General features: G+C 40.3%; 1 protein-coding gene across 4 annotated transcripts in view; it reads right to left on the bottom strand.

Moving 5' to 3' along the window:
* Positions 1 to 15,832, bottom strand: part of ABCC3 (ATP binding cassette subfamily C member 3) — a 105,855-nt gene that overhangs the window by 37,556 nt on the left and 52,467 nt on the right. For 3 of the 4 annotated variants that reach the window (XM_089537258.1, XM_089537267.1, XM_089537287.1), the window contains 5 exons: positions 15,260 to 15,352; positions 13,073 to 13,276; positions 11,504 to 11,650; positions 9,297 to 9,384; positions 6,767 to 6,833 (listed from right to left, as the gene is read on the bottom strand). In XM_089537258.1, coding sequence (XP_089393384.1) covers positions 6,767 to 6,833; positions 9,297 to 9,384; positions 11,504 to 11,650; positions 13,073 to 13,276; positions 15,260 to 15,352 — 599 coding nt within the window. The remainder of the gene's footprint in view (positions 1 to 6,766; positions 6,834 to 9,296; positions 9,385 to 11,503; positions 11,651 to 13,072; positions 13,277 to 15,259; positions 15,353 to 15,832) is intronic. The other variant, XM_089537278.1, reaches the window with a different exon arrangement.

The following is a 15,832-nucleotide window of genomic DNA, read 5'->3' as shown; positions in this document are numbered from 1 at the left end:
CAGACGATGTCATGCTTATCCAGGACTTAACCCATGAAGATCCAGGAACGCTCCAGCAACTAAACCTTCCCGGGACCTGCCCGTGAATGGGTTAAGTCCTGGATAAGCACAATGTCTCTGAAAATCTTGCTGGGAGTATACCTTTTACTCCTGGCCTTTTCCCCATCTGATAATCTCCTAAAACAGATACGCCTCTGGAATTTGTCATAATAAAAGTCCTAAATAGCTTTTCCCCGCTTTACATAGTGTGTGTAAGCATGATTGTTTGCTTGCATAAAGTTTATTGGATTCTACTGGGTGGGAGTTCAGTTCAACATTCCACTGGAGACTCTGTTTAATCAGGTTTCCACAGATTTAATTATGTAGTTTGACAAACAATAAAGCGTATAGAATGGAGAGTTAATGGCTCCAGGTGAGGAAGGCTTGACACCACTCACAAGCTTAATAGCCATCTTAAGAAATTATGGAACCTAATAGCTAATTAAAAAAAACAACAACAGATTCCATTCAAGGTGGGGTTGTGAAGGTCTTGTTACCATTTTGCAACTTGTCTTTCTCAACACTGACATGAACATTTTAAATAATGTACCGAGCTAATGGAATTTGACTTTTGCAGTAGTGCTTCAGGTCAGACATGCAAAAGTTCATGAATCCTATCTCAACATACCACATTCTACATTTCAAAGGTTCTTCACACTGCAGAATTTGATGAATCATGTTTTTGTCATCAGAAAAGCTTTTTACAAGATAATTTCAAGAGTAAGACCGACAGAAAAAGTTTACTCATGCTGACTCAGTCATCTGAAAGATGATCATGAGTCTTCCCTATCCTTGAGTTTTCACATGGCTTCTTAAACACATAACTTGACACAAATTTATCTTTATATTAACACTGTAGTTGTCTTAATAGACCTGTACACAATTCTGGCAGAGATACAGCACAATAACTTTGATATACTGTATTTTCTGGCATATAAGACTACTTTTTAACCCAGGAAAATCTTCTCAAAAGTTGGGAGTTGTCTTATACGCCAGGTGTCATATTATACTGCAGGTGCTGAAACTTCCGAGCTGGACTGGAGAATCTGTGGTCATCGCATATGGTGGGGGAAGCTCAAAAACGTCCGCAGCCGCATCACCACCATATGCGGCGATCGTATGAAAGCAGCTACTGCTCTGATAGTCTTGGAGACAGGAAGCACTGAGCAGGCAGGGAGAGCTGACCAATCCAAGCAGGCTTTGTATACAAGGTTTCCTGCTAAGTACCTGCATGTCATAAGCATTTTAATTTAAATTACCATATTGAAATCAAATCTGATGGTTTTTAAAAAAATTTATTTGGTGTGCGTTGGAAGAGAGATAGTCTTATATGGTGAGTACATCCCAAACTCTTTATTTTAACTGGAAAAGTTGGGGGTCGTCTTATATGCTGGAAAATATGGGTATGTCTTTTTTTAAAAAAATAATAATAATGCAGCTAGTTATATTCAGCCTGAGAAATCTGTCTCTTGGTGAGCTGGAATGTCAATAAAAATTGTACTAAAATGAGTTTTAATGACCCACTCTATTTTTGACCTCCCTGCTGCTTTGGACTCATTTATTATGTACTTCAATACAGCGGCCTCTTCTTATCTACTGGCTTGCCATCTGCAGATTTGAGCTTCTGCGGATGGCAAACCCCATTGTTTTAAATGGATGCATGTGTACACGGCTGCACTAGCAGCTGCGCACATGCTGCATGGCCATAGGAAAGAACAGGACTTGGGGTCCCATGCTTTTTGTTATCTGGGGGATAGGGGTGGGGTTCTGGAACAGACCCCCTGCAGAGAAGAAGAGATGACTTATGTGTAATTGACAAAAGGAAGGAATTTGAGGCAATTTCTATCTTTAATAGATTGTTGTAGGTGTGTGTGTATTCAGATATAGCGTGGATCCATTCCAAATAAAACTTGGTATTCTTGTGTTCCATTAATTCCAATGAAAGAGTGTTAACCGTATGTTTAACTTTTACTACTGAAACCAAGGAACTTGTCACTTAGCTCTGGATAGAATTTGTTCCATATCCACCTTAGTTATGGAACTGTTACTATTCTGATATGTCTTATATATTGCCTTAAACACTGCAAGGCACTATATATGCAGCAGAAGAATGGAAAGACAGAGTAGAAACCCCAAAAATTATTATTAACACTCAAAGTTACATAGACAGGGCTGAACACTTGCAGTCCCTGGATAGATTTCCAACTCACCCATGAGACTGACCTATGTAATGGTCATGATTCTATTTCCCATTTCTCATACTATCCATGTCTCTTTAACCACCCTACTGCAAGCCTAAGGGCTATTCCTACATAACCACAACAGTGGGGGAACCATTTTTCTTTCATATTATCCACTGTAGTTTCTCCCACAGGCTCTTCTCTACATACTCTCCACCACTTCAGGCTCTGGGTGCTTTGACCATGTAAGCTTCCTTCCATAAAGCATTAGGGGGCAGGTCCTTTGTGGTGGCAGAACTCATTTGGTGGGATTCTTTCTCAATTGAAATTAATTAAGCCTCATCTCCTTGTAATATTAACTGTCTGCTGAAATCCTGTCTATTTTGGAATAGATGAAAACACTGTTCTCTCTCTGCTATTTATATATTATCCCTGTTTTCTTTTCTTCTTGCTATGTCAATGTTTCAGCTGTTTCCCACTCTTTTTGTTGGCAATTTTAGATTTTGTTTGTTTTTATAATGCTAGTCTTTTCTGATTTCTTTCTTGCATTTTATGTGTTTGGTTTTATTGTCTGTATCTTCTATCACTGTAAGCTTCTGTGGATGGGTGTTCAGAATAAAACAGGAAACATGACAACCTAATCTGTTTCAAAGACTGGAAATATTGGGATGAGGCCAATCACACCTGTCTTTCCCAACCTATTGTTGTCTGACATTGGCCAGAAAAAAAAAGTGACAATTTTATGGAAAGGTGTTTTGCAATGGACCAACATGAATGCCATAATGTTGGGATGAATCCAGTGAGAGTGACCATCACACAATTGCAGTATCATATGAAAAAGGCCATTAGGAACACTAGATTCAGTGAAATTCCATATGCTTCCCTATGAGTAATTAATGGCAATAAGAAATCAACTACACTTTTCTGTAATGACTGTTTTGATCATAAGATGTGCAATCCTTTACTAAAAGTGGTTGCTAAGTTTGTCCAGCCCTTTTCATCACCTTCTGCATGATTCTGACTCAGTACCTCAGGAAATCCTTTATGTGTGTGTGCGTGTTTTAAAAAACCTTCTCCTGTTTATACTTCTGTAGTAAGTACCCAGTTCTGCAAAAAGAGACATGATACTAATAGGTGGCTTGACAGTTAGGCAATTTCAAACACTGAATATCAACAAAGGATTAAAGAGGTTTATACAGCAGATGTTCAACTCAGGCAAGAAAAATCTGGTTGTGACTCTGACTAGCCTTATTGTTGCCACCCAAATCCTACAATGCCTCCCTCCTTTGCCTCTGCCTTAAAATGGCATCATTCCATCTCCACATAGTCTTGTTTGTTCCCAGTGCACAGCTCTTGGGTCCCATCGGTAGCCATGTATCAGCTTTCCTCTACTTACCACTTCTTTCCCAAATCCAAACAGCAACACAGAGACAGCTTCATATGTAGGGCCTGGGCCAGGGTCTAGGCTATTTGAAGAACTATGGCGCATTACAGACGGGCCCATGAGGCGCCGTCATTACGCGCGAGGTGCGGTGCTTCCTGATGCGCCTTGCCCCTCACGCGTAATGACTACATCAAAATGGCAGCGCTGCATACAGATGGGCGCTGCCATTTTTACATAGTGGACGCTCTGCGTCCGCACGTCGCACAGCGGAAGTGACACCACGAGTGTGCACTTTGGCACTTGCGGCGTCTCTTCCGGGCAGCAGGAAGGAGTGCGAAAATCGCGCTCCTTCTTTGCAGCATCCGGGAACCGTGCCGTTTGGCTGCTGCAGTTCCTGGACGCTGCAACCGGCGGCAGCGTGAGACTGCCCCTTCTGGGCCGTCTGTAACGCGCCTATATCTCCCTCTGTGAGCCTACCAGAGCAATAAGATCTTCTAGAGAGGCCCTTCTCTCTGTCCCACCATGTTTACAGGCTCATTTGGTGGGAACAAGGGAAAGGGTCTTCTTGGTGGCTGCTGCCTGACTTTAGAACTCCCTCCCCAGAGATGCCAGGATGGCCCTGTCTTTGCTCTCCTTCTGTCAGCAAGTTAAAACATTTTTATGTTCTCAGTCTTTTAGAAACTGACTGTAGTGGGCTTCTGCTGCTGTGCAGTGCAGTGTTTTAGATTCTACAATTGGTATCCAAATTTTAATTTAAGAATTTAATGTAAGAACAGTTGGAAACTGGATAAGATAGAGGAACGTAGATTTAATTTAATTTTTTTTCTTGTTTAGTTAAAGTGTTTGTATATAATAGGGCTAGTGATATAACCAAACATTAGGGGTTAAGAAGTCATTTTATTGTCTTTGTGGATAATGTTGCTGTTGTTATTGTTTATGTTTCTGTAGTAGATGTTTGTTGACTGAATGGTTTTTAGAATGTTAATAATTGGAAAATGAATATTAAAAATGAAAGAAACTGACTGGAGTGGTCTTTTACTGCTGTGCAGTGCAGTTTTTAAGGTCTGTATATAGCCACCAGGTGTAATGATTTGAGCCAACCCTGGAGAACAGGGTTCAGTTCTCCACTAAGCTATGGAAACCCACTGGGTGATTAACACACTCAGTCCCAGAAATCTCCATGAGAGCATCACCTTAGAGTTGCCATAAGTCAGAAAAGACTTGAAGGCATGCAACAATTATAGCCTTTAATGATTTTTAATGTTTTTAACTTTATAACTTTGTTTAACTTCACAAATTATTTTTACATAATTTTTATATTTATACTTCCAACAGGCTCCCTTTTCCCACTTATGCCAGCACAGTACTGGCACCAAGCCTGATTGTGCTGGCTGATCTTTCTCTCTCTGTCCTTAAGATGGCAGTGCAGTATATGTTCTCTGCATTGAGACACTCTTGTTTAGCACCATTTTGCTGAATATCTACTATGATTTGCAAAGTGATGGGTAAGCAGAATAAATAAATATTTTTTTTTCCAAATTGTCTTTCAGAAAAGAAATGCAAACCACAGGGGTAAAAATACTTTCAGAGTTCCTTTTGGCTTGGGATAACCATTCCAAAAGGTAAAGCCATTTTTATATAAGAAGTTAGTATAAAATGTATTTTGTTCAGATATCAAGTGTGGGGAGCACTGTAAAACCAAAGGTTCAGTGCTCCAGCCATGGCATGCATTTTCAAAAATTTTCAACCACAAATGTGAGAAATAGAAACTTAGGACATTACTACACTGGTTTTAAACCATGAATACACGAGGAAAGAAGTGTCTTTGATGATACTTATAATAAATAATAAAATAAAATTTTTATTTATGTCTCTGCCCGAGACAACTGGGGCAGCTTACAAGTTAAAGCTGTACATTTCCAGATCCCAGTATCTCACCTCCCTAAAATAACAATTAAACAATTCACAACTTAAAACATACTTTAAAATAAATAAACCAGACAATGCCCATAGCAGACTCAGAGGAGTAAAGGTTTCTGATTTTGGTGGCCAGCTATCTATTCAGGAAACACCTGCCAGAAGAGATCCGCCTTAACAGCTTTTTTAAAGCTGTCCAGGCTAGTCATGTGGCGGATCTCCTCCAGCAGGCCATTCCATATTCTGGGAGTGGTAGGCAAAAAGGTCCTCTGGGTGGTTGCAGACAGTCTAGTTTTCATAGGCTGCAATAAATTCCTCCCAGAGGACCTGAGTGTGCACAACACACAACTCTGCTTCCAACTTGTAGCTGCTCTGTCCCTGTCTTGTCCCTTTTTAATGATGTGGGGAAACTGCCAATGACCTGACAAGTGCACAAGTCTCCAGGTGCAAAACATTGCTCCTGGGGCAGTTGCGCAATTGACAGTCATGTATGTCAGTGTCCCCTTCATTATTTCCAAGCACCCTGATTACCTTAATTTATTTTTTCTATTTCCTTTCCTATTTAAAACTTCATTATGGTAGCAGAGCTCCAGAATTGTGCAAAAAATTGGGAGAGAAAAAGCTAAAGACATGCTGGATAGGGCATAAGGCAGGGAGAAGGGGTTAAGGGGGGGTCAGGAAGAAAGCATGATGGGGACAGTAGCCCCAGTTGAGCGACTGAGAAGAGGTACAGTGATGGCTTCTCTATAAGCTATGTGTTTCCTCTATTTGTGTAAGTTTTACTAGTGCAACTGCTAGTTAGAGAATGGAGTTCTTGGCCTTCTAAAGACAGAAATTTGCTTTGAAGAATTAAGAAAGTACAATTTGTTAATAAAAGTCAACATTCGCTGGCCTGTTACAGACAGCCAAAATAAAGCTGCTTCGAGTCACAGTGGAGGTATGGTGTTTCAATGATGCATGCGTCCTAAGAGTCCAGAAGTCGCACCAAAGCCACACTCCAGCCCTAAGGACTGGAGCGTGGCTTCGGTGTGGCTTCTGGACTCTTAAGGACGCATGCATCATTGAAACACCATACCTCCACTGTGACTCGAAGCAGCTTTATTTTGGCTGTCTGTAACAGGCCGCTAAAACTCTTTGGACCTAGAGGAAAGCTCCTAACCTCATAAGTTCTGGCTTATTTTTCAACCTTTTCAAGCTTCAGATATAAGAAAACATCAACATACACAACTGAGTAAAGTGTGCTTACTCTTTCAGAACTGGCTCAAGATCTTTCGCCCAGCTGAATGTTCCATTGCGTACAGTAACTGAATATCCTGTTTAAAAATAAAATAAAACAAAACAACAGAATCTTATGCATCCTCACCTGTGAATAGGATGAGGGAGAAATTAATTTTCTTTACATTTTAATTTGAAATGACCTAATTCACCCTTCCTGTATAAATACCTGAATTGGAATGCAACTCTCCTTTAGCTTTCACACTTCACTGATTTTAGTGGTAAATGCAGTTCTTTGAAAGAAAAGAGTACATGGGGGGGAGGGGGTGCTTGTAAAAATCTACATACACTTTTATGTACATGGAAAATAAATGAGACAAATCCACCCACTCATACCTGGGAAGAAATCCCACTGAAATCAGTAGGACTTAATTTCTGAGTAGACATCCATAGGATTGCACTGTAAGAAAGGATGTGTGTTTATATGCGAATGTGAGATGAGAGTCTGAAGCCAGGACTCTTTATTGTGAAAGATGTGGTGCTGAAGTACTGAAGGGAGGACTGATGAGATATATTTGTTCATGAGATATGAGGAACCACTACAAGAAGTTTCCTTCTTTCTTGTTGCATAAGCCTGTCACATGTCTGGCCACAAGTCACATTGCTGAGGTTAGTGCCAGGTTTTTAAGCAAGAAAAAAAAACACTTTGGAAAGCTAGTGGATGCTTTTTAGAGTGTAATGGAAATATTCTGCAGTAACATACATTATCCTCTCTGCAGAGGTTGTGTTTATGGAATACGAGGAAATATTTTCAAAAAATAAGGGACATCCAATAATTCCAACTTAAATATTTATCCAGTAGCAATTACAGAGATGCACACTTGTTTATCTCCCCCAGCCAGACATGGATGTTCTCTGGAGATTGCACTTATGCTTTGTGCAGTCTAACCAACAGCTCAAGGACAACTTAACATTTCTTCCCCTCTTTTCCTGCAAATAAGAGTGGCTACCCACAAAATTGCTTAAAAGCCATCAGTGCCAAGAGGGAGGAGGATGCTCAAGAGCAGGGATATGTGCTGAGAAGCCCTGACTTGCTCCCTTGATGTTGGAGGATTACATTCACGCAGGCTTTACTTGTGTAACTAAATTAATCATCAGAAGCTCTCCTCTGTCTTACCTCTTTTCCTCTCCACAAATGCAAAGAAAGCTATACATCAGCAAAACAGCCCAGAGCAATCAGATCTCTGTTAGCCAGTTACACCTCAAGGAGCCAGAGGGCTCTTCCAAATTATCATTTGCACAAGCTGTGATAACTCATGCTATAGTGCAACATTTTTCTCCCATTTTCTGTTTCCTTTCAGTTTGTGGTATTCACAGTATGCAGTCCAAACACATATCATATATAATAACATCCATCATACCATGTCTCACTCCTATGGGCTATGTTGAATAATACTACAAGTCATAGTTTATTGTGGCAGGTACAAACATAGCCTGCTCCTGGCCTATGTATTCCTCCTTTTCCTTTTTCAGCAGAGCGATGAGCAGGAGGTTAGTCAACTTTGCTCTTTAAAAAATGTTGTATCATTCAAACCCACAAATTGTGGCTAATCCAACCTAGGGTTTGAAATAAACCAGTTTCATGCTACATATCACAAATGTGGCTTATTTCAAAACAATTATGGTTTCATCACTTCATAGCACAATTAGTGATGGGAGTCTTTGAGCCTGGAGGTAGGTGGAATAACCATGGTTTGCTGTGAATTCAAATGCAGCGCTTGGCTGCACACTTAAGGCTCCAATCATATATTATACTATGGTATAAAGTAAATTCTACAGCACCTGTGAACATTCAAAGTATGATTTATTATTATTAATTTATGTATTTATTCTATTATTTAAATATATTTTAATAAATTATGCCAGATTATTGTAAATTCTGGGAGGAAGAGGTTGTAGCAGTTTAAAAACATTTCAAAATGAAATGTGTGAATGCTGGAAATATGTCAAATACATTTGAAACAGGCAGTTGTTGGGTAAGGTAAGTAAACATACCCAGCAAAACAGATGGTATAAATCTCTTCCCTTTCCCCTTAGTACAACAAGCAAAGAACACTATCAGTGGAAAAGGATTTTACAGGGATACACTCAGAAGCACTTGCAATATCTGTACCACATGCATAAATGCATAAACTGACTCTCTCAAAGAGGAGACCTGCAAGCTCCTTTCTCTCAGGACAGCTGCAGGTTCCACCTTGAATGTCTGAGGTGTGATACCTCAAATTCATCCATGTAACCATTGCATGCCACAGTCTTTCCATGGATGCATAAAGCGTTCTTTTGGAGTAAACACATCTCTAGCAGAAAAATGCTCCTCTATGCATGGTTTACATAGAATCACACTGGAAAAGGCATCAAAGGCCATGCAGTCCAATGTCCTGACATGCAGGAATACACAATCAAAGCACCCCCAACAGATCTGAAATCCCAACCCCACCATGTAACTGAAAACCTCTTACCATCCTACCCTCTATGCCAAACCATCTGGAATAGTATTTTACCTGGAGCAATTAATCTGGTTTCCACAGAGCTTGGATCAAGTTCATCATGTGACAAGAAGTGCTGAATCCTCTTCAGTGAAACACTTGTCTGAGGAAACAAAGAAGGATAAAATGAAGGGTGTAGGGAGATCATTTTAATGAGACGGGACATTTTGTGAATTCTGCCCTAAAGGAAGAGTGGCAATTTAGGCACTGAGAGTGGGTAGATTAAGGAGGTTATCAACCTAATCTTTTAATTGCTTTGCTGGTGCAATGGCTAGTAGCTAAGCTATATCAGTACATAACCAGGTTTACCTGGGCTAAAGAACAGACACATTGGGGAGCCAGAATCCTTGTGGGCAATCCTAGGCCCTTATCACACAGAGGCTTACCATTGGCAAAACGTTCTTGAAGCATTCCTGAAGTGCGAAGGTGTGATAGCTGGCTGCACTTCTAAATTGTCATTGAGGCGTCCTGCTTCTCCCCCGTCTTCAAAGCGTTCGGGGAGCAGCCAATTCTTGAACACTGTGAGGACGGGAGTGAAGCAGGATGCCTCAATGACGATTTAGAAGCGTGACCAGCTACTAGATCTTTGCGCTTCGGGAATGCTTCAGGAACATTTTAGTGAATGCCGTCATTTTAGTGACAGTAAGCGCCTCCATGTGATAATCCCCATAGAGTTAAGCAACTATGTATACAGCATGAGCTGGATATGTGTATCTGATCTGCAAACAGAAGATATATATGGAAGGAGATGTCTATCTATCTATCTATCTATCTATCTATCTATCTATCTATCTATCCATCTACATATGTATATTACACATACATGTGAGTGTGTGTGTAGTCACATATACATATAAAAATACATATACATATAGACATGGGCTAGGTTCTTTCCTGCAACCTGCAGCTTACTCTTTGTCTGCCCTACCGCTGCTCAGGGTGCTTTTTCTGTCCCCTTCAAGATGACATGTGAGCTTAACCAAGAGAAAAAAATGGGTAGAAGTAGACGAATGAGCAGTGAATTTGTGGTGGCCCTCCAGATATTGTTGGACTACAACTCCCAGAGTGCCTAGGCAGCATAACCAGTTGGAGAATGCTGGGACTTGCAATCAAGTAACATTTGGAGGGCCATATGATTCCTATACCTGCTTTAAGACAAAAATTTAGTTCTTTTCACACCTGTGCATCTTTTGCTATAAAAACTGGTTTCCTATCCCTATTGTAAACTTATTAACACTTTTGTTCCATCTTTCCATTAAAAAAAACTAAATGGATAACAAATAACTACAATAAAATGCCACACGATCAACACAAGTTAAATGTCACTGGCTATCCATCAACCCAACATCATTAACGGCTGCAAACAGAACAAATCCATACCAAAGCCAGCATAATACATTTGCGAAAGCCTCTCAGAACATTTCATTAACCGGCTGCCAAATGGAAAACAAGGAGAATGTGTGAGGCACACACTAAGGAGGATGTCTGATAATGTTGGAACCAAAACTGGAGTATTCCGCATTGCTGCCCACCATTATTTTGCATGGAGCAGGCAGTTTCTGGCAACACTCCTGAGAGACAACATAGCTGTTGTAAAATTGGAGTAATGTTTTCATATGGAAGAAGGAGACTTCTGAAATATTCAGAATGCAGATCACAAAGCAGTTTAGATCTCTGCTTTGAACAGGGGACAGAAACCAACTCAAAGGTAACATAAAATGTGTGTTAAATGGCCCAATGAGCTCTCCATTCAGCAATCTCCAATAAAAATATAGAGGGCACGTTCCATCCCAACTAAAGCTTCTGGCCAGTTTTCAGAAGAGCATGTTATAGTAATGTGCTGGATGTTCACAAAGCATAAACTGTTGTGTTCCCTACCCTATCTGACTGAGGGATTTGCTGGATTTAAGCCAACAGGCCTTTCATTGTTAAGTCTTCTTTGGTCCAGACAGCCATTATTATTATTATTATTATTATTATTATTATTATTATTATTATTATTATAGCGCTGTATGATTAATAGAAGATAAAAATAAAAGAAGGTAACAATACACAAACAGTAAAAATAAAATAAGTCCTGCCAGTCGCTTACAGTCTAAAATCACAAAGCATAAAATTTTAAAATTCTCAAAGTGCTGTTTGCATTCAGTGTGGGCTTAAAGAAAGAAAGAAAGAAAGAAAGAAAGAAAGAAAGAAAGAAAGAAGACTGGCACCACTTTTACCTGTGCAATATTGCTAATGACCTGAGGGAGCATACTGAGTGGGAACCTTAGGAGATTAAAAAGTGAGAGAGACACAAAGGCTTTCTCTGCATCTAGGATATTATTTTCATCCACAGTGACATAAACAGCAAAAGTGGTCAGGGCAACCTAGAAGACAGGGGGAAAATGTGTTAAATAAACAACATCTGCTTATTTGATTCTTTTAAAGCCTTACTGGCAATAGAAGAGCTAAAAGCAACCACCTGTACTGGATCAATTAACAACTGCTTGGATTATTTATTATGCTGATCTCTACAGGCTTCCAGCTATATAACAGTACCGTCTTTCACAGCAAACCATTCCATTGTACAACCCAGTCTCAGTGTCTACTTTCTTTCCAAAACAATCAGAGAGAATTTCATAGCTGTTGAGGAAACAGTCCTCAGTGAGCTAGTTTCAGTTCTCCTACCCCTTAAGAGTTTTACTTTGTTAAACATTTGTACTTCGACAAACCCTGGCCTTCTCCCAAGCTTGCTGATAATATCCTCCTGTGAATGGTGCCAATTTTGCTATGGAAGGATTGGTAATTTGAGAATCAGATCACTATTAGTGTATATGACAAATGATGTGGTGACAGTGGATGTAACGAGAAATCTGTGGGTATTTACAGAAAATTTGTTATGAATGCTAGAATTCAGAGGCATCCTTTGATATGGATTACCAATGGCTTCAGAAGAGAAAGAACTTTGTCACTATAGAATTCACTGTCAGGAGATGCTGATGATTGACACTAATTTAAAATTCATTGAGGAATTTTGCTCTTTGAATATAAAACTTAACAGAGAACCATATACAGAGTCTTTCTGTTAATAGCTGTTTGCACTTAATAGCAGCACCGTGAACATTCATGTTCAAGGCTGATGATGGAGGTCAATAAGTGGGAAGAAACAAATCTTCTCCTTTATGCCTTTGTTTGTGAGCTACCTGGGGAATATTTAGCTGGTCATTGCTGCAGGCAAAATGCTAGACAAAGGAGTTTATTGCATTTAGCTTAGAATGGCCCCTGAGCGTTTTTAAAGGGACCATTCTGGGGACGGGAGGCGGCGGGGAATGCTGTATATCGCACAGCGAGAACGCTGGCGCCACCACCGAACGTTCCCCCTCCGTTCTGGGAGCGTTCCCCAGGGCCGATTTTCGGGAACGCTTTCTCAAGCGTTCTTGAAAATCGGCCCTCTAGAACGCTTCCAGAATGGAAGGAGAACGCTTGGCGGTGGCAGCATTCTCACTGTGTGATATACTACTACTAAGGGTAGTAGTGCAAAACTGCTATGCTCAGAGGGCTCGACCTCAGTTGTTTTTACACCCTTCTATTATTGCTCCTTAACTCCTTCCTCCTGCAGTCATTGTTTGAGAGGAAGTCACCCATACCAACTGACAGTGTTGTATTAACAGTAACTCAAAAACCAGACTCTTCACAGGTTTCTGAATCTTCTCCCTGGCAAAAATGACAAAGATATTTTCCTTCCATATTGCAGGAATTATGTAGAAATGAAGAAATGAAATAGGAATGAAGGAATGAATGAAACTTACTAGAAATGGTGCGCTGACCCATGCAAATGTAGACAAAGAGTTTAGATAGGCCGATTTCTTCAAAACACGGAGTTCATTCTTCCGGATCTCCAGAACTTTATCTGCGAAGGATGGCTCCCAAGCGTAGAGTTTGAGGACTTTTATGCCACTTAGGATTTCATTCATTAGCTTAATGCGAGAGTCTTTATAGCGCATCTGTTCCACCTAAATAAAGAAAATCTTTGAGCTATGGTTATTATGCCCAGACTAGTTACTTGCACTATGCTTTCTGTATCTGAATCTTCAAGAAAACACAAACAGAGAGATTTTAGTGAATTTAAAAATATTATTGATTCAGCCATCCATGACTTGAAAATATTCACCACCACCACCAACAAATCCAAACTTTGATTATGGCATTTTATATAAGGGGCAACATTTTACTACACATTTGTATATAATGGAGCTTGAGCTTCCATGAATTTTGGTATCCACAGGAGTCTTGGAACCAAACCCAAGCAGACCACTAAGGGCCCACTATATTTGTATCTAGTACAAAGTATGGATTCAGTTTTGAAGGATCACATGCTTATATCCAGTCAAAGTAATCACGTTATTCTTTAAGAGAAAATTGATATTTTAAAAAATCAATTTAAAATTTAAAAATCTAGTTTAAATGTAAAAAAAAAATTCCTAGATTAATCTACCCTAGCATCTCCAGCTGAAAATGTCAGAGGCTCCAGGTGTTCAGAAAAACTTCTGACTTGCTCTTGAACAACTGTTAACAATAAGACAGTTAGGTTGGGTACTGAATAAGCAACAACTTGAGGTTTATCGCACCGGGGATAAAACGTTCCCCGATGCATTACAACGAGCACACACGTAGGTGTGCGCGGAGCGTGATGGGAACCCGATGGGGCCCAGAACGCGACTTTACCGCACAGGGAACGCCACTGCTGCCGCCGAGTATTTCCATCGGGCTCCAGAGGGCGCCATTTCTGGGAACGCTTTTGAAACAGTTCCCAGAAATGGCGCCCTCTGGAACCAGATGGGAACGCGATGGGAACGCTCGGCGGCAGCAGCGTTCCCTATGCAGTACAATCGTGTTCTGGGCCCCATCAGGTTCCCATCATGCTCCGTGCGCGCCCGCGTTCGTGGTAATGCATCGGGGAACGTTTTATCCCCAGTGCAATAAACCTCCTTGTGTCAAAAGATACAAGATATAAGGTGCACTAGATCAGGTACATATGCTTTTTTATTTGGACACTTTACTACTGTTTGCCTCAGGTGGCTACATCTACAGGATGATTTCAAATATGAGGGTATTGGAAGCACAAAGATCAAGCGCTAGAACACATATTTTGTTCTTTCTATACTGAGAACAAGGCTGAAACCAACATTGCTTCCCTGACAGGCAGTTCCATCATGATAAAGGAACTATGAAAATCATTCATCACGCAAGGAGGCTTTCTTCTGAACACTTTCATCATGTCTTAGTCCTTGTTATGTAGAGGCTACTGAATATCAGCTGGAGGAAAATAATGCAGTGTACAGCGTTGCACAGTTATGCACTGGTTTTTATGTTTCTCTTAACTTTTCATTGAATTCTTTTGAACACATGCTATTGTTGCTAATTTCACATGCTAATTTCTGGAAAATTCTGGGAACAGTAGTTCCCAAAATTAAGCCTTTAAAGCTCCAGAGCTAGCATTATTGCTCTTATTAATTTTTGATTATGAAGTACCCTAGTAGGAATGGTTTGTCTGGTTTGTTCTCTGTTCCCTTTCAGCAGTTTGTTAACAATTCTACTTCAAATGAGAGCTTCTGTTTATTGCTTTTTAGGCTGTTGCTGTGGTTGCAAAACTGTATTTAGATTTTAGTTGTTATCAGATGTTTTAACTATGTATGGCTGGAGGCAAGTTGTGTCCAGAGGTAGAAGATCACCAGAACAATGTTGCAGAATGCCAAACAAGATCAAGAATTAGATATAGGTAGCAGATTCAACAAAAGCCTCACAGAGAGAGGTAAGAGCAAGGAAATGCAAAAATGTCAGGGTAGGCAATCAGGTTCAGAGAAGCAGGATTCTTCATGTGGCATGTGGCATGCCAGAAACATACTTCTCTGCTCCCTTTAGTAGGGAGACTCTGTAAGGCAATTCAAAGTTATTCTGAAGTGGATGTCAGGAAAGAGCACTAACAGTTTACCTACCTGGAATGCTCTGGTTTTCATTGCAATCACAGCATTAAATGGAATAAGTAAGACCATTACAGCAACTCCTGCCAGCACAGAAGGTCCTAAACCCTTCAAAGGATGTAAAACACATCAGTTATCATTATGTTCTCCAGCATTAACAAGGGGGAAATTACAATTCTCCACTCTCCAATGAAACTCATATGATTAATGTTGCCAGAATAGATTTTCAACAAGGGCAGTGTAACCTACTCCTTATGGGCCCTTCCTTTCTTTCTTCACCATGATGTGGAGGCACATGCATATTTTATAGATGAGAAAGGTATAAGGACAGTGGAATACCAATTGGCTTGTTTTAACCAATATACTGGAAATACCACAGCTGTTTGTCTCTAGCGCTGTAATCAGAAGCATTTTTTTAAAAAAAGTGATAATAACCAGACAGGCGTATGAACTCCTTTGTATCTGAAAAAAGTTGAACAGCAGGGGTGGACATAGTGTGGCTCAGTCACCACACCCAAATGTGTGGTTCCCAAAGCCTCTGGAAAGGCAAAGTGGAGAGACTCTCAATACTTCCCGGCCAGCATCCAT

Source organism: Sceloporus occidentalis, unplaced genomic scaffold (genome assembly GCF_023333645.1).
Source record: "Sceloporus occidentalis isolate IW3139 unplaced genomic scaffold, rSceOcc1.0.p SCAF_1, whole genome shotgun sequence".
In the NCBI taxonomy this organism is placed as follows: Eukaryota; Metazoa; Chordata; class Lepidosauria; order Squamata; family Phrynosomatidae; genus Sceloporus; species Sceloporus occidentalis.
Note: the sequence above shows the minus strand (reverse complement) of the source record. Positions and strands in the feature narration are given on the sequence as shown.